A 22,871-nucleotide genomic window follows, 5' to 3' on the forward strand; every position below is an offset into this window, starting at 1 on the left:
AACAGGCCGAGAGAACAGTGTTAGCTTATAGATGTATTCACGTTAGCCGACGATATGTATAACAGTAACACTATGCTCAGATCACAATACTGTACAGATTATCATCATCATGTATCAGGCAATAGCAAAGCTAGTACTTAGACCCATACTTGCATGTGTTGTGTGTGTCAGCCATTAGGAGACAGTTTCCAGAGGAAGATCGACTTTATAAAGGCTTTGAATTGACCCATTTGGTGACAATGAATAAAAAAAAAAGATCACAATCACAACTGTCTTACTGTATAACAACTTTATATGTAGAAACAGCCAACACAAACATTAAAGTCGGTTTGTACAGATTGAAAATGAATTATAGAACATAATATATTATATTTATAATATTAATAATAATAGTGTCGGCTGCAGACTAATAACAAACACATAAATGCATTACATTACAAGTGTCACATGCCTGTCCTGTCTTGTGTGACACATGGGTGTTTTGTTATTTTGGGCCATGTGCTCATGTCATTGTCTGATCCCTCCCCCTTGTTATCTGATTATTGTTTGAGTTATTCCACCCCTTGGCCCACCTCCCATTTACCTCACAAACTCCCAAGTCCCCAGTCCTCCGATGACCCCTCCGGGGAGAGGGAGGAGGAAGACATGCTCCAGCCCATCTGCCACCTATCCTGAGGTGGAGGAAGGGGCGACAGAGGACCCGACTCCGGTGGTCCCGAGACGGAGGAGGAGAAGGAAGACCTCCTCCATGACTGTTCCGGTGGTCCCTGTTCCGGTGGTCCCTGTTCCGGTGGTCCAGAGTCCGGTGGCTCCTAACATGGAGACAACCCCTCGGGCGGCCACGGCAGAGCAAACAGTCCATCGGGCGGAGACGACCCCTCGGGCGGCCACGGCAGAGCAAACAGTCGATCGGGCGGAGAAGACCCCTCGGGCGGCCATGGCGGAGAAGACCCCTCGGGCGGCCACGGCGGAGAAGACCCCTCGGGCGGCCACGGCGGAGACGACCCCTCGGGGGGCCAGGGCGGAGACGACCCCTCGGGGGGCCAGGGCACAGGAACAGATACCGGCTCAGGAACTGGAACAGACACCACCAGCTCATGAACAGATCCCACCGCTCAGGTTCAGGAACAGACACCACCGGCTCAGGAACTGGAACAGACACCACCGGCTCAGGAACTGGAACAGACACCACCGGCTCAGGTACTGGAACAGACACCACCGGCTCAGGTTCAGGAACAGACACCACCAGCTCAGGAACTGGAACAGACACCACCGGCTCAGGAACTGGAACAGACACCACTGGCAGCCACGGCTCAGGCTCAGGAACAGACACCACCGGCTCAGGAACAGACACCACCGGCTCAGGCTCAGGAACAGACACCACCGGCTCAAGCTCAGGAACAGACACCACCGGCTCAGGCTCAGGAACAGACACCACCGGCTCAAGCTCAGGAACAGACACCACCGGCTCAGGCTCAGGAACAGACACAGGCTCGACGGCGTGACGTGGACAGGCTCGGCGGCGGCCATCTTGTCCGAAGACACAGGCTCGGCAGGTGTGACGTGAACAGGCTCGGCGGCGACCATCTTGTCCGAAGACACAGGTTCGGCAAACGTGACGTGAACAGGCTCGGCGGCGGCCATCTTGTCCGAAGACACAGGCTCGGAAGGCGTGACGTGAACAGGCTCTGTGGCGGCCATCTTGTCCGAAGACACAGGCCCGGCAGACGTGACGTGAACAGTCTCTGTGACAGCCATCTTGTCCGAAGACACAGGCTCGGCAGACGTGATGTGAACAGTCTCTGGCTGGGCAGACGTGACGTGAACAGTCTCTGGCTGGGCAGACGTGACGTGAACAGTCTCTGGCTGGGCAGACGTGATGTGAACAGTTTCTGGCTGGGCAGACGTGACGTGAACAGTCTCTGGCTGGGCAGACGTGACGTGAACAGTCTCTGGCTGGGCAGACGTGACGGATCGCTGGGGTGGTGCAGGCAGTGCGAGCAGCTCGGGCGGGGCCTGTAGAGCATGACGCCTGGGCGGCGCGGGCAGAGCAAGACGCCTGGGCAGTGTGTCAGGGACGGCAGTCACCTCCGGGATGGTCTCCGTGTTAGGAGCCACCGGACTCGGGACCACCGGAACAGGGACCACCGGAACAGTCATGGAGGAGGTCTTCCTTCTCCTCCTCCGTCTCGGGACCACCGGAGTCGGGTCCTCTGTCGCCCCTTCCTCCACCTCAGGATAGGTGGCAGATGGGCTGGAGCATGTCTTCCTCCTCCCTCTCCCCGAAGGGGTCATCGGAGGACTGGGGACTTGGGAGTTTGTGAGGTAAATGGGAGGTGGGCCAAGGGGTGGAAGACCACCCTCCCATCCGTGATGGTAAATGTACCCCACAAACTGCCAGAATAACAATATCCCCAGCATTCCCATCTCCCAGGCAGGCACAGGCATATTAAGGCTGGTGTTTAAAATGTCCTTGAGCTCTGCGTCGCTGATGTTGAGCCCCTCCACTACAACCACAAACTGGTGAGCAAACTCCTTTATGCTGGCATTGCCTTGTTGAAGGGAAAGGAGTTTGCCACGTTGGTCCACTTGTTGAGCGGAGGGGCAGGGAGATGGGAAAAGGAAGATGCCCATTTCTTCTGCTGAGTCCTCAGATGGTCGGTTCGTTCTGTCACGGTTGTGTGAATGCAAAAAGGTGTGAGGACTCATGTGCAGGATAATTGATATTTATTATAAAAGAAATACTAAACATAAAACAAAACCCACGAGGGGGAAAACATAACTTAATAAATAACAAAACACCCATGTGTAGCACAAGACAGGACAGGCATGTGACAACAAGTTTATGTAGGATATGTTAATGAATTAAATTAAGACAAGGCACATTTTGTAAAGCAGATGTACAATAAGTGATCTCTGACGGATCTGTGAGCGTCATGTTTCCCACTGGCGGCCGAACCACATGCCGACGGCGGACCGGGCGACCCGATGGAGCCGGGACAGTGTGCACATATTGCCGGGATTATAATCATTCGGTCTATAGTGAACGCTACACACTACCGCGTTTTTCAAAGCAGAAGCAGAAGTGAAGTCCCGTCTCTTACCCGGCACAAAACGCACACTGGCACGGAAGATTGCACCGTCCTTTTTCTTATTCGGAAACCTGTGGACTCGATGTCCTGACAGGCCATAATTCACATTCATTTACCACGACGATGATTAATTGAAATACAATAAGCACAGAAAACACACTGAATCATGACCGCTCCAACTGAATACCAACCTATCTCTGCACTGAGCGAACGCAGATCCAAACGACTACCTCAGGTGACGCCATATGACGCGATGGTGAAAAAAAGCGGATTTTTGAAAAAAGGATTTTTCAACACGGTCAAGGAAACAGTCACGTTTTCTATTAAATTTGTGCCCTTATGTCTTGCAAAACTATTTTTAATCCTGCATTTACTTTTCATATGGTATTTTCATACAAGGTTATATTAATACAAAAAAAAAAAAAACCTGCAACATGGGCTTTAATTAGTTTTTAAAGTGGGTTTGCTAGTTTATTTTTTATTTTTTGAAAATGCTTAGTTTTAGTTTAGTTTTTATTAGTTTTAGTGTTAGTTTTAGTCTTTTTTTGTAATTTGGGTTATTTGTCAGGAGTAAGATTCAAAAAGTTCACCCTATGCTAAATTTACCCTATACAGTAGGGTGACCACATCAAACAAACCAAATGTGGGACGATTATACGTTTGTGTGGGACAATGTTGGACATGTTACCAACACTAAAACATAACCTGAAACGGTTATTTAATGCTTATCTAACTTAATAAAAAAAAAACATTTGTATTCTGCCTTTCAGCTGATAAAAATGCTTTGTTCTTTAGTCCCTTCCAGAAAACACCATTATATCACAATGTAACATTACATGTCTTAATTTGACATGTCATTTAAATTCAACATCACTGAGCCCAAAGGCAGCAGCATCATGCAGATAACTATTTTTGAAACAGTTCTGAACAAGTCCAATTAAAATCGAATTATCCATTTGTTTTCTGACAGGGAACACATGGAACGAATCACCGCTCCACATTTTGATTGACAGCCGTCAAAACGTACTAGTGACCGTGTTTACTCCTTTACTTTCAACCTTTGGATAGGATTTAAAAGAAGGCGGTTGTATTTGTAGCCTACTTCTGAGGAAGCGCTGTTAAATATAGGTGAAAAACTACGCCGCAAAAATAATAAAGAAAATGCTTTCTTAAAAAGGCAAAAGAAAGCATGCACGTTTTCTTAATATGATTATTAAAAACCGACAGACTGATGAAAATGCGGGACATTTTCTCAATATGCGACGTGCGGGACAAGGGGTGAAAATGCTGTGCAGTACAACGCAATGCGGGACGGGTGGTCACCCTACATACAGTCAATAGCCTAACAACGTACTCATCTGGATTGAAGCAGCAAACATTCAGTGTAAAAGTGTGCTTTAACAATGTGTGTCAGAACAGATAACACCATGCGGGTTTTGAACATTTGCTCAACTGTCTAATAAAGTACATGCAAGACGTCTCTGTCAAGTCAAAGTTTGCGGCATCTTGAAAACACCACGCCGATATTGATCCTCGTTTTAGTTCTCCTTTTGTCCCAAAGTCTGCTTGCCATGGTCCATAATGTTTGAATGAAACAACTCCATGAGCGTGCCGCTAGACGTAACGCAGTTGTCGCCATGGTTACTATGGCAGTACGAGCGGAAACCAGGGATAACGCGGATATTATGTCATTGACAGGCGACAAGTGAACATGGACGAGTCATTATTAGGGGTTAAAGCACAAAGTGCTAAAACTTTTGCATTTGGACGGTTATAACACGGTCATTTAGAAAATGGGTGTGGCAAAATTCACTCGAAAGCCTATAAATCCTAAACAAAAACTCAGAACTTAATGAAAATTGGCGAGCATATGTGAAATAACATTGTAAACAAGCATGCACAATTTTATGGAGATCGGACCATAGGTGGCGCTATAACTGTTAAAAAAGCTTTGAAAACCATATATTTCCTATGTTAAATTGGCTGGAAATGGTCTTTTCCATGTATGACGTCAGTGGTTAAATGGTTGCCAAATAAAACTTAATGTCTTTTTATGCATTTGTGCTTAAAGGCCTTAAATGCTTGAACCCTGATAAATGCTGCTTGCAGCTTTGATTTAAAATGGGAATTTCTCTGAAATTAAGAATCTTTGGGAACTTTTGGGATACTGGAAGTACACAACTGCAGGAAATATATCACACTTTGCAAGTGATTTTTGGTTATTTTATTACAAAAATCTTAAATATTCTAGCTTTAAACACCTTACAAGAAAACCTAGACATTTTTTTGCATTTTGATTCCCTGTTAACTGTACTAACAAACTGTCAGAATAATATACCCATTTGTTGACATTTAGTGAGAAACCTTATAATTTCAAAAATAAAATCTTATGTCAGAGGTTATGTCTACCTTGAACAATAAAGGTGTCCTCCCTTGAGATCTAGCCACACCCTCCAATGTCACATTGCATCAACCTAAACCATTGTATTATTTAAAGAAATAGTGTATCTTTAATTAAAGGCCATTGTCATGCTCTGAAAGTGTTAACCCATTGAGCACAGTAAATCAAACTAAACGGCCCACTTTGCCTGCATTCACCCTACATTTATTTTTAAAAGTGCATTTACTATTGGAAGCTTTGGCCAAAAAGCCTCTGAAAAGACCAAGAAAAAAAAACATGGGAATGTTCAGGTTCTGAAATATACTTTAATGTAGGACACATACAAAGAATACACAAGGAAAATCGTGATTATCCCATTTGAATCTGCCCTTCCACCATATCAGACTCCCTCATCTTTGACTCTCAGTGCCTTCCTCCACATGGTTTCTTGGGGGGCACTTCAGTCTTCTGCCACAGACTTGGAGTAGTAATACCAATCACACCGAGAGCAATTATCGGTCCAGCATTCCCACTGAGTTTACTCTCCTCATCTGAACCCATTCCCAGATCATCCTCCTTCTCATGAACCGCCACCGCACGTCCCAGAATGGAATAAGGCCCAAAGAGCTTGGCATCTGGAAGCGTCAGGAACTGCCTTATAACTCCTTTCTCAGAAGCAAAGTTGCCCAGGTCTCCAGGATGATGAGGGTGGTCAACGCCGTTTGGATTATAATGAGGACCAACAGTGATGCTGCCTTGACTGAGGTCTCCATACTGATGGATGTGCATGGCACGCTCTTGACGATCGATGGCAGGCAAACCACGGAGGTTGATTTTCACTTCTAAATCTCCATTGGGGAAGACCTGCTTGAAGAGGATTTGCCCAAAGATCTTTGGCTGGTTACGTGGCAAATTGGGGCTGGGAGTTACTTCACAAGTGGCATAGATGATGTTGTCGAACTCCACGACTTCCGGCTGTGGAGCTTCGGCAGGCAAACACTCCTCCTTGTGGAACTCTCCTCGTTGTATATGCAGCACCAGCAATATCAGAGGGAATATTAGGATGATTTTCTCCATGTTGATCTTTAAAGCCTACAATGAAAAGTGGATTCAGTGAAATCATGCCATTGGTTTAAGAAAGTAATATTTTTGATAAAAGGTCAAAGCTTTGTTGCAGGGAGCTTTGAGAATGGAAGTTGCATTAGGTACACAAGTTGCATAGCACAACCAGATTAGTTTGCAATGGAAAAACCATAAAAGAACCCAGACAGCAACCAGACCCGGCCCACATCTGGGCCGTGTGTAATCCAGGTGTACCAGATGTGGGCCGACACCATGTTGCTGTCTAGAAAACTAATTTTTGAATTGCTATGTAGCCTTGTGAAAATAATAAAATAAAAAATTAGCTTATTGGTATTGGATGTGTACCTGTAGTATCTTTAAATTACACTAATAATAATAATAATAAATAATAATAATAATAATAATAATAATAAATAAAACTTGCAGATAACACGGATGAATTATAAAAAGCCACTTAAGTGTACACACACACACTTTCATAAGCGTCACACCTGCCAGCCAAAGTTCCTATGATACAAACCAATGACATACAGGTGGATGTAATCACACTAAAATGAGTCCAGGCAAAGGTTCATGGAAATGGAAAAGGTCTAGGGAGAAGTGCCCTCTGGTGGCCATGATAGGGCTTCTGCTGGCAGGAGTGACATTAAGTACATGTACTCTTAAAAAAAAAGAAAATAATGCCAAACTAAGAGTTTTACTTTAAAGTACATTATGTTTTGACAATCTTTTTGTTGAGCTTTAAAGTACACTTAATTTGATCTGTTGTAGCCTTCATGTTATTCAATATTAAATATAAAGTTAAGATTTCCTGATTCTGATATTTTTCACAAGGACAGGTAAAATAAAAGACAATATCTATACTTTTGCTTAAACTTTTTTTAGTTGTACTAAATCAAGTCAGTTGATGGAGAAAATGGAATGGAGAAAACAAAAACAAAACCAGCCTAAAACAGCAAAGGTGCACTACCGTACAGCTGAAAAGTTGTCCTCAATCCGTGTGGAGCCTGAATATTGCAGTCACAAAAATACTACAACACTTAATCCGTGTGCAGTCCTGACCTGGGGTTGAGAGAATGTTCCTTTTGGTTGCTCTTATAGGAACTCATGTTGAGCTACAAGTTAACCATGATAGTCTGTTAGTCACTCATTAAGTTCACCTGTGTTTCATTTAGCTCCCTTTGTTTGCCTGTTTATATATAGCACTCAGTTTATTCAGTTCTTTGTCTTGCATTGCACAATGTGTTCTCCAGTGTTTTGTGTTTATTAAAAGAAGTACTGCTATAGTTTTTTTTTACGATTGCTATGACAGATTTTTCAATACTTTTAACAATTTTCCAAAACTCTTAACACGGTTAGTTAGCACTACATCCGTCTATGTAACCTATACTATTAACACATTTCTCGTTGCTTTAACACAAAATGCATACAATTAACACAAATTTAAAATGCTTGAACTTCTTTTACACACAAGCTCAAACAAGACCAAAACAATGGATTTGTACTGCCAAATTTACCGATGCTTTAAACAATGTGTGTCAGAACAGATAACACCATGTTCTGAACCTTACAGGCTAAAGTCAAGGTAAACAGCTGTTTATATTGTGAATTGAAACCCAAATATATCCCCTGTATTTTATCCTATTGTTACTGAGAAACAATTATGCAATAATATAAATCACAGCTGATTCCCATCTAGGAAACACACTCAGGTGTTAAGTTTCTTTCAATCGCATGACCATATGGTATACTGTAACCGTACATTCTATAAAGCACTCTGAGATGGGTCTTTTTTTATTGAATTTCTGCAGCAAAAGACCTACAGTAAACCCAACAAAACAAAAATGTAGAGAGGCTTCAAAAGAAACTGCAGTGCAAAACACAATCTATGATCAATACAATATACTGTCTGTTGTATAAGGGCAGACCTGACACGTATACAATAATGCAGTTTCTGTAATTCCATCTGATGTTAGTGTTTTTATGACATTGTGCTATGATTGACTAAATCTTCCTGTTGGACAGCTATGTTACTATGTTAGTGTTTTGAAAAATGATTTGATTTGGAGACATGTTTGCAGTGTTCTGGTAGGCATAGTGTATTATTGTATTTAGAAAATTAGTGTTGGAGTTTGGTTTACAGTGTGTGATTTTGAGCATGAAATAAACTGTTTTGCCAATTGTGTGTAGTAGGTGTGTTGGTGCATTAAGAGTTTAGGAAAGTTGTTAAAAGTACTGAAAAACTGTACTTGTCTTTGAAGGCAGAAGTACAAATTTCTGAGGGAATGATTCTTCTATGGCATCGATGTTAAAATCCCCTTTTAGTAGATTGAATGCAGGTAAGGTGGGACACTTGTTATTAGGGATGTCCCGATCAGGTTTTTTTGCCCTCGAGCCTGAGTCCGAGTCATTTGATTTTGAGTATCTGCCGATACCGATTCCCGATCCGATACTTAATACATAAAAAAAAGAATAAAGAAGAGCGAAAAAACAGATCCAGGATGTTCCTTATTTTTTATTTAATTCACCTTATTTTAACATTCAACAACTCTGTTAACAAACAGAGCACTTCTGTGAGGTAGCTTGAACAATCAAGTAATAAATAAATTCTTCACTTTTGGACTTTAGTGCAACAGTAAATATAAAAAAGTCTAATATATAAACAAATAGCACCTCAACTTAAAATACCCGGCAGGCATGTGAACAAATAAAAAATAAAAAATAAAAGTGCTACAGTGTTTGCAAAGCCAGTAATGTGCTTTTAGGAACTGCACTCCTAACTCTTACCCGGTTTCACACTGCACTGTTAGCAGAGCGTGCAGTGCGTATTTTTTTTCGCCGCTCATGTTAACAGATTAAACCAGGCTTTAGAGCATTCACACCGCGCGAGACGCAGCACGGCAGTGCGTAGTAGAGCAGAGCAGCAGTGCCGCGATCGTTTCGGCGCCGAGTTTATTTTTGCTGCGCCGCTTTTGCTGAATTAAAGTGACAATACATTGATCATGGCCAAAATACACCGCAGTTTTATCCAAAAAGTGCATTGATGATATCTATTGTGTTTTAAACAGTCAATCAAATGACCAACAGCAATTTAAAAAGAAAACAAATGTCCAAAAACAAACTTGTTGCCATAACAATAAAAACAAAGATGAACAAAAAGTTATATGAAATTATTAATAAAATAAGCTTCTTGACAAGTCTTTTCTCTTAAATGTATCTGAAAAAGAAAAAAGCAATGCCAACTTATCCATTATAGAGTAGGCCTACTCTGTCTGTAACCTGCCCTACACAACCTGCGGTTCAGCCGCGCGTGACAAAAGCTGCCAGTGTGAAAGCAAAACGCGCGTGTCCTGCCCCTGCTCACCTTATGAACTGCTCCTGCGCTGCTTACACTCTGCTAACGCGTGCAGTGTGAAACCGGCGTAACTCTGTGCCACCGCATAACTATAGATGTGTTAAAAAATAATGAGAATATATATACATATATATCCGAGTCCTGATCGGGAGGTAACGTCCGATTCCGATCGAGTCTGAAAACACGTGATCGGGCCCGATTTCCGATCACGTGATCGGATCGGGACATCCCTACTTGTTATTTAGATAGATACAGTACCTAGATGTTTATTTCTTTTTATTACTTTTGTTAACTTTAAGGTCCGACTTTAATATTTCATTTTGAATACAGTTGATATGTGCAAGGTATATACCAATAAACATTTTGAGATCATGCACTCCAGACAAATTTCTTTTCAGTTAATGTGACCCATCCCTAATTTATCAAAAATGATCCTGGATCTTAAAAACACATGATTTATTAACACATCACACAAACATATACCACAGCATATTTAACAGACCCAAAAGCACATAGATGGGCAATGATGAGTAATACTCATCAGTTCACTCAATGCATGTGTAAAGTTCAAAACAACTAGAACATGTTGTGTTGACATGAAATTTTATGAAAGTTGAATATCAGATATCTTAATGAACTCTACAACATATTACAAATGGGACTACAACACATGCAACAACAAATAGGCTAACAAAAATTCAATAAGAGGAACATTTTAAATGGTAACCATATTGTAAAACTTTTTTTCTGTCTGTTTTCTCTAAACACTGTAGATGAACTTAAATTGTGTCCATATTTTAAAGTGTTATATTCTGCATCTACATTTTAATAATAATAATAATAATAATTCGTTACATTTATATAGCGCTTTTCTGGGTACTCAAAGCGCTTTACATGGAAGGGGGGATATCCTCAACCACCACCAATGTGCAGCATCCATATTGGGCCAGAACGCCCACCACACACCAGCTTAATGGTGGAGAGGAGACAGTGATGAAGCCAATCAGTATATGGGGATGATTAGGAGGCCGTGATGGACAGAGGCCAAGGGGCAAATTTGGCCAGGATGCCGGGGTTACACCCCTACTCTTTTTCGAAGGACATCCTTGGACTTTTAATGACCACAGAGAGTCAGGACCTCGGTTTAACGTCTCATTGGAAGGATGGTGCTCTTTGACAGTATAGTGTCCCGATCACTACACTGGGGCGCTAGGACCCACATAGACCACGGGTGAGCACCCCCAGCTGGCCTCACTAACACCTCTTCCAGCAGCAACCTGGTTTTCTCAGGAGGTCTCCCATCCAGGTACTAACCAGGCTTGCTAACCTCTTACAATAACAAAGGTGTAGGTTGATGACGCATAAGCGGAATTATGGAACTTGTCGTCATTGCCAATGAGAGACAGATATCAGAGCCACATGCGAGTCCTGCGGATATAAAGGAATAAGGACATTTCATTCTACTGATCTACCCGCAAGTGCTGAATTAATACTCACAAATACCCCTTTTCCACCAGCATGAACCAGGTGCCAGTTCAGAGCCAGAGCTACAGTATTGCCAGTCCGGAGTTGGTTCGTCTGACGAGCTCTCTAAGATCCGGTTTGCCAAACACAAGGTCACTGTATACATCTCATGTTGCCCAGCAATGCTAGCGTGGCAGCGCCAAACACAAACACACCAGGCTTGTTCGAGATGGTTCGGCTTCTCGCAGACCGATCGGCTCATGACATCAAAGCACGGCGAAAGCAATCCAAAAGCACAAGGACTCGTATGCTCTCCAAACACTCCCGCAGCTCCGATTGGTCCGTGCCGCTATTACTATTGATACTCAATCGATCACTGTCTGATCGATTGCCTGTCTGATCGATTGCTCCTGTCTGCCTCGCTGCCTGCTGTGAGTGTGTTTGTTTGATTCGGTGCGATAAGCTCCGTCTTAGCCATATATTTCTTTGTTTTGAACCATCATTTTACTACCATTTCTAGTTGTTTATACTACTACATTTTACCCAACATCTCAGATTAACCTGACATCGCTAGCTTTTGTTATTAGTACTACTAGCACAAAACGCTAGTAATTCGCTAGCCTGTTAACGCGCCACCCGTGCGCTCAGCTATTTTATTTATTTATTTTTCTCTCGCGCGTCCGCGCCTTTGAGTTCATAAAAAGCTCAGGTGAGTAAGAATCACTCAACAAACACGGTGAGTAATGTCTTGTCCTGTTATTGTCACTTGCACTTCATGTCACATGTTTAGTATAGGCTTCTCTGTCGACAATATAGGATTTATATGTGATAAATGTAAGGAGACAGTTAGGTTGACAGAGAAGATTTCAGAATTAGAAACACGCATCCAAACTTTAATTGAGGATAGTAAGAGTGCTAGTGCTTTAGATGTTTTGGATGCGCATAGAATAGTGCACACTTTACATGAGTCGGTTCTGGCTGAAGTAGAGCCCGTGCAGCCGGGCAAATGGGTGACAGTGAGGGATCGCTCTAGTCGCGGATCTAAAAACCACTCTTCCGTTCCGATTACCATAACAAATCGATTTGCCCCGCTCAGTGAAACACCCACTGAGAATGATTGTGCCCTAGTTATTGGCGATTCTATTACACGGAACGTGAAAATAGAGACACCAACCACCATAGTCACATGTTTGCCGGGAGCCAGAGCGCCTGACATCAAAGCAAATTTAAAAGTGCTGGCTAATGCTAATCGTAAATTCTCTAAGATCATTATTCATGTCGGCACTAATGATGTTCGACTCCGCCAGTCGGAGATCACCAAAATTAATATTAAAGAGGTGTGTGAACTTGCAAGTACGATGTCAAGGACTGTAATTTGCTCTGGCCCCCTTCCTGTTCGCAGGAGTGATGAGATAGTTAGTAGATTGTGTTCGCTTAACGGTTGGCTGTCTAAGTGGTGTCCGCTTAATAATATAGAATTCATAGACAATTGGAAAAGTTTTTGGGGCAAACCTGACCTGTTGAAAAGAGATGGTATTCATCCCTCCTGGGATGGTGCTGCTCTTCTCTCTAGTAATATGGCTCATAGTCTTAGAGCTCAAACATGACAATCTGGGGCTCAGGTCAGGAAGCAGACAGACTGGCTTAACCGACTGTCTGCTAGCGGCCTCGCGTCACCAAGGTCAGATAAATCCCATCACATAGAGCCTCTTTCACCTAGATATCATCATATAGAGACTGTGTCTGTTCCCCGAATTTGGAAATCCAAAAAACGTTTAAACCCAACTAAGGTTAAAAATTTAATTGATGTTCAACAAATAAAAAACAGCTATAATACAGATGAGCAAATGCTAAAGCTTGGGTTGCTGAATATTCGATCGCTTACTTCAAAAGCACTCATTGTTAATGATATGATTTCAGATAATAACCTAGATGTGCTGTGTTTGACAGAAACCTGGCTAAAACCAAACGATTACATTACTTTAAATGAATCAACCCCGCAAGATTACTGTTATAAACATGAGCCTCGTCTGAAACGCAAAGGGGGTGGTGTTGCTGTAATCTATAGTAATAGTTTCAAAACCACTAAGAAATCAAGTTTTAAATATAATTCTTTTGAAGCATTGGTGCTTAATGTAAAAATATATAGTGTAAACGATAAATCACGTTTGAGATTTGTGCTGGCTACTGTATACAGGAAATTCTGCAGCAGAGCGATGACATCTCAGATCATTATCTAGTCTCGTGTAATTTGCATTTAGCCAAGGCTGCAAAGCCGACTCCGTGTTTCAAATATGTGAGACCTATCACTTCTGCTACTAAAGATTGCTTTATTAATAATCTTCCTAATCAGTTTCATCATCTCAGCATCTCAGATAGCTTAGAAGAACTAGATATTACAACAGAAACGTTTAACTCTCTCTTTTCCAGCACTTTAGACACAGTTGCTCCGTTGCGCTTAAAGAAGATTAAAGAAAATAGTCCAACGCCGTGGTACAACGAGCACACTCGGGCCCTTAAGAGAGCAGCCAGAAAAATGGAGCGCAACTGGAAGAAAACAAAACTAGAGGTATTTCGCATTTCATGGAAAGAGAGCTCAATTACTTACAGAGAGGCTTTAAAAGCTGCTAGATCTGCTTATTTTTCAACCCTATTAGAAGAAAATAAACATAATCCTAGGAATTTATTTGAAACGGTGGCTAAACTAACGAAAAATAAAGCTTCAAGCACCGAAGTTTCCAAGCAACACAGCAGTAATGACTTTATGAACTTCTTCACTTATAAGATTGATAATATCAGGGACAAAATTATAACTATGCAACCGTCTACTACAGTATCGCATCAGGCAGTGCATTGTAGTCTCCCTGAGGAAAAATTTGATTCATTCGTTGCTATAGGAGAGGAAGAATTTACTAAACTCATTAAATCATCTAAATCTACAACATGTATGTTAGACCCTATACCGACTAAGCTACTGAAAGAAATACTTCCAGAGGTCATAGATCCTCTTCTTAATATCATTAATTCGTCTTTGTCTCTAGGATACGTACCAAAAAACTTTAAGCTGGCTTTGATTAAACCGCTTGTTAAAAAAACGCAACTTGATCCTTCAGAATTAGTCAATTACAGGCCGATCTCGAATCTACCTTTTCTGTCAAAGATATTAGAAAAGGCAGTATCCTCACAACTGTGTTCCTTTCTTGAAAGAAATGATATCTGCGAGGATTTCCAGTCCGGATTTAGACCGTACCATAGTACCGAAACAGCTCTCGTTAGAGTCACAAATGATTTGCTCTTATCATCCGATCGTGGTTGTATCTCTCTATTAGTGTTACTCGATCTTAGCGCTGCATTTGACACCATCGACCACAACGTTCTTTTAAATAGATTAGAACATTATGTTGGCATTACAGGAAATGCACTAGCATGGTTTAAATCATACTTATCTGACCGTTATCAGTTTGTAGCAGTAAATGATGAGATGTCTCATCGATCACAGGTTAAGTATGGCGTACCACAAGGCTCAGTACTAGGACCGTTGCTGTTCACTCTGTACATGCTACCCTTAGGAGATATCATTAGGAAACATGGAATTAGCTTTCACTGTTATGCTGACGATACTCAGCTCTATATTTCTTCAAAACCTAACGAAACTTATCAATTCACAAAATTAACGGAATGCATAGCGGATATAAAAAATTGGATGACTTGTAATTTCCTACTTCTAAATTCTGAAAAAACAGAGTTTCTAATTATTGGACAAAAAACTTCCTCACGTAATAATCTAGAATACTGTCTAACACTTGATGGCTGCTCTGTTAAGTCTTCGTCGTCGGTTAGGAACCTGGGTGTGCTCTTTGATACCAATCTTTCATTTGAAAGTCACGTGTCTAGTATCTGTAAAACTGCATTTTTCCATCTTAAAAATATATCTAAATTACGTCATATGCTCTCATTGACAAATGCGGAACAATTAGTTCATGCGTTCATGACCTCAAGGCTAGATTATTGTAATGCTCTACTGGGTGGTTGCCCTGCACGCTTAATAAACAAACTACAGCTGGTCCAAAACGCAGCAGCTCGAGTTCTTACCAGAACCAGGAAGTATGACCATATTAGCCCGGTTCTGTCAAAACTGCACTGGCTCCCTATTAAACATCGCATAAATTTTAAAATATTGCTGATTACTTACAAAGCACTGAATGGTTTAGCTCCGCAGTACTTGAGCGAGCTCTTAACGCATTATAGTCCGTCACGTCTATTACGATCTCAAAATTCCGGCCAGTTGATTATACCTAGAATATCAAAATCGACTGCTGGCGGTAGATCCTTCTCCTATTTAGCACCAAAACTCTGGAACAGTCTTCCTACCATTGTCCGGGAAGCAGACACACTCTGTCAGTTCAAAGCCAGATTAAAGACACATCTCTTTGACCTAGCTTTCACATAATACATTATAGACTTCTATAATTTAATGCTATGCTGCATAGATTAGGTCAGCCGGAACCGGGAACACTTCCCAAAAATCCTGATGTACTCGTTACATCACGAGAAGAATGACATCTACGCTAATTTTAGTGTCTGTGTTTATCCCAAGGTTTTTCCTGCAGCCTGCCGGATCCAGGCCGTATCCAGATCTGACGAAGGACCTTCACCTGGACCGATGACAACGCAGTGCTGAAGTGCCAACTAGTCTCTCCCTATGGAGGATCCCACTACCACTCTACAGATAAGGCGTTGTCGGGAAAATTCGTCTTGCGGTCCTACCCCAAAGCAACAAATAAAATAAAATTCCTTATCAAATTTATAAGGAAAGACAAGTATTTTGTTTAGGCTTGGCTTGTAGGGAATTCCAAACCTGCGTATATTCTAACGCACATAACTATAGAACCCATTCTAAATGCGCATGTGACCGCCATCAGCGTTTCTCACAGGTTCGCGTTTAAAGTCTGTGTAGAGAGAATGGTGTCGTCTTAGCGGCCCCTAATTTAATAACAAATGATCATTGCAACGGAACCAAATCAATTAAAACTAACTTTAGATGGAAATAACTTAACTCTGCTGTAAAGCCGAAACAATCTCTGTTACCTTAAATTATACGCTTATCTCTGTAAAGCTGCTTTGAGACAATCTACATTGTTAAAAGCGCTATATAAATGAAGATGACTTGACTTGACTTGACTCATGGCTTTGCGAACCTACTGTACATCGGCATCCAAACACGGCGAATCCAACGTGTTCGTGCAGCTCGACCATAACTTGCATAGACGGAGATTACAATCAAGCTGTTATTAGCTCGATTAGCTGCTATTTGAGAAATGGCGGTCACAAGTTTCTGTTCGTCTTGTTGGTCACGGTAACCCCGTCCCCAGGCCCTGACGCAAGCGGTTCTTACTTCTAGACCAGCAATGTTTTGGTGCTACTTAAGAACCACTTTTCCTGGTTCAGAGCTGGTGCTCTGGGTGTCGAAAAACAAAGAACGCATTTGAAACTAGGCTCTAGCTCTGAACCAGCACCAGCACTGCCTTGGTGGAAAAGGGTTAACAAGTCAGTTTATTTGGTGAATTAAACTTGTGAGGTAACGCAGAGCTGTTTCACTTGGGCTGCGTCCGAAACCGCATACTCAATGAGTAGGTACTTAATTTCAATGAGTACTTACTTAACTAGCGCTAAAAGAGTAGGTACTTTATAGCCAGATCTCGTTGAGTATGAATGCGAACCAGACATCTGCCATGTTGACATTATCATGTGACCTACGACGCATTATCACGCGCGCAACAACTTAAAAGATTTGAACGATACGTTTAATTAATCTATCTGTAAATATCTTGATATTGATTAAACTTGCTCATTTTGTGGTCTTTTTGAAGAAACTGCTGCCCATTTATTTTGTAAATATATTTAGGGTTGATAAAGTTCTTATATTTAACCCTACTAATGCGACCCACCGTTTTATCCTTAACGATATTATTTATTTTTATTACGAAAACCCCAAAATTGTCATCTCTTGAATATGTTGTTAATTTCTTTATTTTATATCCAAACATTTTTATCCACAAGCAAAAGTGGCTTACTGCTTTATGTTTTCCTCTTTTTCTTGTTGAATTTAACTCTCATTTCATCCCTCAGGCCTAGGCCTATAAATAAAAAAAAAAAAATTAAAAAATGCATTTTTTAAAATGTATTATAATGAATTAAGAAAACATATTAAGATATTCAACCTTGTACTAGGTTCTTTTTTCCTGTGTAAAAAATCTCATATTATGTATGCAAACCTATGATATATATATATATTATATATATATATATATATATATATATATATATACCTCATAACATCAGTAACTCAACAGCCCTACCTAGAACGGTTTTCCTCAGCGTTTGTAATGTCTGCACAAAGGGCAGCTGTGCGAAGATTCGCCTTTGGAGAAAACTGTTGATTTTATACTCAAAAAATTTAAGTATCATTAATATTAAAAATTAATATTACCCCAGAATGAATTGCATTGCTATCCCACCCCAAAACATACAATAATAACAACGATAAATGCTGACCAATACTTAATTATATTACTTTTTACTGAAAATTATATTCAATTCAATAAAACAAACAAAATGTAATGTATGTCATATGACATAACTATGCAGGATTGAATACTCTAGATGTGTATATAATGAACATATCTACATTTTCATTCAAACAATTAAATAAAACATTAATTAAATAATTATATTGTATTTACTGACAACAATGAGAAATATTAATAAAAGAATGAATGAAAGTCACCATCACACAATAAACAAATGCATATACAAGTCAACACATGAAACAAAGCTTTATTCAAACTACAATCATGTATGTAGGCTGAAGGCGCTGAGGTTGTTGCGTGTTGTGTTGTGCTTCACAATCTGAAGCAATAAGGGCAGGTGGAGTGATGCAGGGTCTCGTAAGGGCAGGTGGAGTGATGGAGGGACTCATCCATGGCACCATCTCCAGGATTCAGCTCTGGTCTCCTCATCCTCAGTGCTCAAACCAGCCTGCTGACATTTCAGATTCTACAAAATGCACAAACATAACACAAAAGCAGTCATTTTAACCGCACAATGTCATTTGATTTCAGTATTATTTAGAAGACAAAACCGCTTTTTTCACAAATGCCGCCATCATCTTCCCTTGCAGGTCCTGCTCCACCACAAAAGCTGTGCAGCTAATGCACAGAAATCAAGAATCAGAAAAGTGCTGTAATAGCTCTGTTTGAAATTACAATAATTAAAATAAACTACTGTCATGAAACAGAGGTCCAGAGACGAAAAGCAGGTACAGTTCTTTTAATAGAAACAAGGAAAAAGCCGTACAGGCTGATAACAGAACGTCACTTCTCAAATAATCAAACAAAGGTTTCGTTCGCAGCTTTTCTCAATGTAAATAGAAACTGAAGAGTAAACTGTCGATCTGGACCACTCCTGAGTAGCGAGGACTGGAAGTAGGTGAGCAGTGGAACCCTCTGCTATTCTCCACGGAGAACACTGGATACAGTACAGAAGAGGTAACTCACAGCAGTTGAAAACAGTGGCACAGTATTATTCAGCAGGACCAGACAGGACAGGACAAGACAAGGTATTCCTACAGAGCAATAACAGCCGACGTGCATCACAGAGAAACAATAATCCGACAATACAGACACGAAAGAGAGAACTAGATATAGCGAAGACAAAAGTGAAAGATAGAGAACAGGTGTGTAGATGGGATGCGAATGAGAAACAGCTGAGGGCGATGAGGTGAAGCGTTAATGAGTGTGTGCGTAAGTGTGTGAGCAAGGAGGTAGTAAGGCGTAAAACAGCCAGCAGAGGGAGACAACGGAAAGAAAAAGAGAAGGAAAGAGCCAGGATCATGACAGTACCCCCTCCTCAAAGTGCGCCCCCTGGCGCATCTGAGGAAGAGGACTGACGGGAGCGGATAAAATCGTCAATAAGCGAGCGGTCCAGGACGTCCCGGGAGGGGATCCAGCATCTCTCCTCAGGCCCATAACCCTCCCAATCGACAAGAAATTGATGGCCCCTCCCCCTGGGGCGCACATCTAGTAATCTGCGAACTCGGTAGACGGGCGAACCCTCAACCCGGACCGGAGACAAGACAGGACGAGGAGGAGCGCGAATAACGGGCTTCAAACAAGAAACATGAAAAACTGGGTGAACCCTACGGAGATTGGCTGGCAATCGGAGTCTGACCGAGACCGGACTAAGGACCTTAATGACGCGGAATGGTCCAATGAATTTGGGAGCCAGCTTACGCGAAGGATACTGAAGGGGAAGGTTAGCATTTGAGAGCCAGACTTTCTGTCCGCGGACATAACGGGGACTCTTGATGCGCCGCTTATTAGCGGATCGACGCGTCACAGAACGAGACTTACAAAGGGCGGACCTGACTATTCTCCAAGTTCGTTTGCAACGTTGAATAAACGCCTTAACCGAAGGGACCTTAGACTCGGTATCAGAAGCGGAGAAAAGGGGAGGTTGGTACCCCAAACTGCCTTGAAACGGCGACAGACCGGTGGCCGAGGCGGGAGCGGAATTATAGGCATATTCTGCCCAAGGAAGCTGTTCTACCCAGGACGCGGGATTACGAAAAGCAAGGGTGCGTAACAGACGACCGATAGTTTGGTTTGCGCGTTCAGCCTGACCATTTGTCTGGGGATGAAACCCGGAGGAGAGGCTGACAGAGGCACCTATGAGGCGACAAAACTCCTTCCAAAAGAGGGAGGAGAACTGTGGACCTCGATCCGAGACAACATTCTCGGGAAGACCATGGATCTTGAACACATGGTCAACGACAATCTGAGCGGTCTCTCTGGCTGACGGAAGCTTAGGCAACGGAATAAAATGGGCGGCTTTTGAAAAGCGATCAACGACCGTGAGAATTACGTGGTTACCCTTGGAAGAAGGGAGACCAGTAATGAAGTCAAGGGCAATTTGTGCCCATGGACGCGACGGAATAGGTAAGGGTCTAAGATACCCTGCCGGGGGTCTGTTACTGATCTTGGTCTGTGCGCAGATAGAACATGAAGCGATGAAGCGACGAATGTCTCGCTCGCGGTATGGCCACCAAAATCGTTGTCGAACGGCGGAAATTGTGCCTCTTACCCCTGGATGAGCGAATAACTTAGACGAGTGACCCCACTGAAGAACGGCGCGGCGGGCGGAGGGTGGCACAAACAAAAGTCCCTTAGGGCAGAGCCTCGGCGTCTGAGTGTGAGAAAGGGCTCGTTTGACTAAACGTTCAATACCCCAGACGGCCGCGCCAACTACCACCCCACGAGGAAGAATTCCCTCATTAGTTCTCTGAAGAAGGAAACTGGCATGATAGTGCGTCAGGCTTTAAATTCTTGGACCCCGGCCGATAAGAGATAGAAAAATCAAAACGCGTAAAGAAAAGAGACCAACGAGCCTGACGGGCGTTAAGTCTCTTGGCAGAACGTATGTATTCGAGATTCTTGTGATCGGTCCAAACCACGAACGGAACCGCAGAACCCTCAAGCCAGTGTCGCCACTCCCCCAAAGCCAGACGAATGGCCAGAAGCTCTCGATTACCTACATCATAATTCTGCTCGGCAGGGGTTAAACGATGTGAAAAAAAAGCGCAGGGGTGAATCCGCTCATTAGCTGAAGCGCGCTGAGAGAGGATGGCCCCTACCCCGACCTCTGAGGCATCGACCTCGACAATAAACTGCTTCTCTAAATCAGGCGTGACAAGAATGGGAGCGGAAGAGAAACGCGATTTGAGAAGATCAAAAGCTGCCTGGGCAGCTTCAGTCCAGGAGAATCGAATCTTAACAGACGTGAGCGCAGTGAGAGGGGCCGCAATCTGACTAAAACTTTGAATAAAGCGTCGATAAAAATTAGTAAACCCTAGAAAACGCTGGAGGGCAACGCGGGACTCTGGTCTGGGCCAGTCTGTAACAGCGCGAACCTTGGCAGGGTCCATACTGATTCCCTGGGCGGAAATAATGGAACCTAGAAACGAGACCGACTGGGAGTGAAAGGTGCACTTCTCGGCCTTGACAAAAAGACGATTCTCAAGGAGTCTTTGAAGGACCTGTCTTACGTGTTGCACATGAACTTGGAGATTAGGAGAGAAAATCAAGATATCGTCAAGGTAAACGAACACGAAAAGATTTAACATGTCTCTGAGAACATCATTGACAAGAGCTTGAAACACGGCGGGAGCGTTGACCAACCCGAACGGAAGAACGCGATATTCAAAGTGCCCTAGGGGTGTGTTAAATGCCGTCTTCCACTCATCACCCTCCTTGATGCGGACAAGATGATAGGCATTACGAAGGTCCAGTTTTGTGAAGAATTGAGCCCCCTGCAGGATCTCAAAGGCTGAAGACATGAGCGGCAGCGGATAACGGTTCTTAACAGTTATGTCATTCAAGCCTCTGTAATCAATGCAGGGGCGGAGCGAACCGTCCTTCTTCTTCACAAAAAAGAAACCTGCCCCCGCAGGAGAGGTGGAGGGAACGATAGTACCTGCATCTAACGAATCGGAAAGATACTTCTCAAGAGCCTTGCGCTCAGGAACCGAAAGAGAATAAAGCCTTCCACGAGGAGGCGTAGTACCCGGTAGAAGCTCAATGCTGCAATCGTACGGCCGGTGGGGAGGGAGAGATGCGGCCCGGGAACGAATGAAGACCGCCCGCAAATCGAGGTACTCCTCAGGAACACCGGACAAATCCCCTGGCTCCTCCTGAAAAACAGGCACAGTAGATACAGGAGAAACAGCAGACACAAGACATTCTACATGACATGAAAGCCCCCATGAGAGTATGGAATTCTTAGCCCAGTTAATATGAGGGTTGTGTTTGACCAACCATGGATGACCCAAAACTACAGGGGTATTAGGTGAATCAAAAATTAAAAAAGAAATAGTCTCTTTGTGGTTGCCAGATACGGTGAGACTCACCGGTGCTGTAGAGCAGCAAACCTGGGCGAGAACTCGACCATCCAGGGCGTAGACAGGAGTGAGGTCTTGAAGGTCTAATAGGGAAATACCCTGTTTAAGAGCCCAGTTCTTGTCCATAAAATTTCCCTCAGCTCCAGAGTCTATCAGAGCGGGACAGGTGACAGACGAGTTGGCCCAGCGGAGGAAAACAGGAAATGTGGTCCGGGAGCGCAGTAGAGGGTCCAGAGAGGATGCGCTCACCAGTCTCCCTCTTATGACTGGTGAGCTTTGGCTTTTACTGGGCACTGTGTAGCGAAGTGCTTATCCGAACCGCAGTAAAGACACAGACGGTTGACGATTCGACGATGGCGCTCAGCAGCCGAGATCCGTATCCCTCCTAACTGCATTGGCTCGTGTTCGGTAGAAATTGCAGGTGGAGAGCTGGCGGTAGACGAAAGAGTAGGCGTGGTCATAACACGGCGAGTCCGCTGGCGCAGTTCAAAGCGCTTTTCAATGCGTAAAGCAGAGTCTATCAGTGGATCAAGACGAGTAGGG

General features: G+C 42.9%; 1 protein-coding gene and 1 long non-coding RNA gene across 3 annotated transcripts in view; one reads left to right on the top strand and one right to left on the bottom strand.

Annotated features, from left to right (window-relative positions):
- LOC308700356 overlaps nt 1-22,871 on the top strand; it is a 209,854-nt gene that overhangs the window by 99,059 nt on the left and 87,924 nt on the right. The gene's annotated exons all lie outside the window — the stretch shown is intronic.
- LOC308705092 (extracellular superoxide dismutase [Cu-Zn]-like) lies at nt 5,776-7,724 on the bottom strand. Of its 2 annotated transcripts, none has more exons than XM_081389929.1 (2): nt 7,531-7,724; nt 5,776-6,564 (listed from the first exon to the last, which is right to left on the bottom strand). In XM_081389929.1, the coding sequence occupies exon 2, from the start codon at nt 6,547-6,549 to the stop codon at nt 5,896-5,898; it is 654 nt and encodes a 217-aa protein (XP_081246055.1). In that variant the 5' UTR covers nt 6,550-6,564; nt 7,531-7,724; the 3' UTR covers nt 5,776-5,895. The 2 variants fall into 2 exon arrangements, with proteins under 2 accessions (XP_081246055.1, XP_081246056.1); XM_081389930.1 differs by having other exon boundaries at nt 5,781-6,564; nt 7,526-7,662.

The sequence above is a fragment of the Scardinius erythrophthalmus genome (genome assembly GCF_964197995.2).
Source record: "Scardinius erythrophthalmus genome assembly, chromosome: 1".
NCBI classification, from domain to species: domain Eukaryota; kingdom Metazoa; phylum Chordata; class Actinopteri; order Cypriniformes; family Leuciscidae; genus Scardinius; species Scardinius erythrophthalmus.

Coding starts and splice junctions, on each gene's coding strand:
- LOC308705092 (XM_081389929.1), bottom strand. CDS start 6,549: ATGGAGAAAATCATCCTAATATTCCCTCTGATATTGCTGGTGCTGCAT.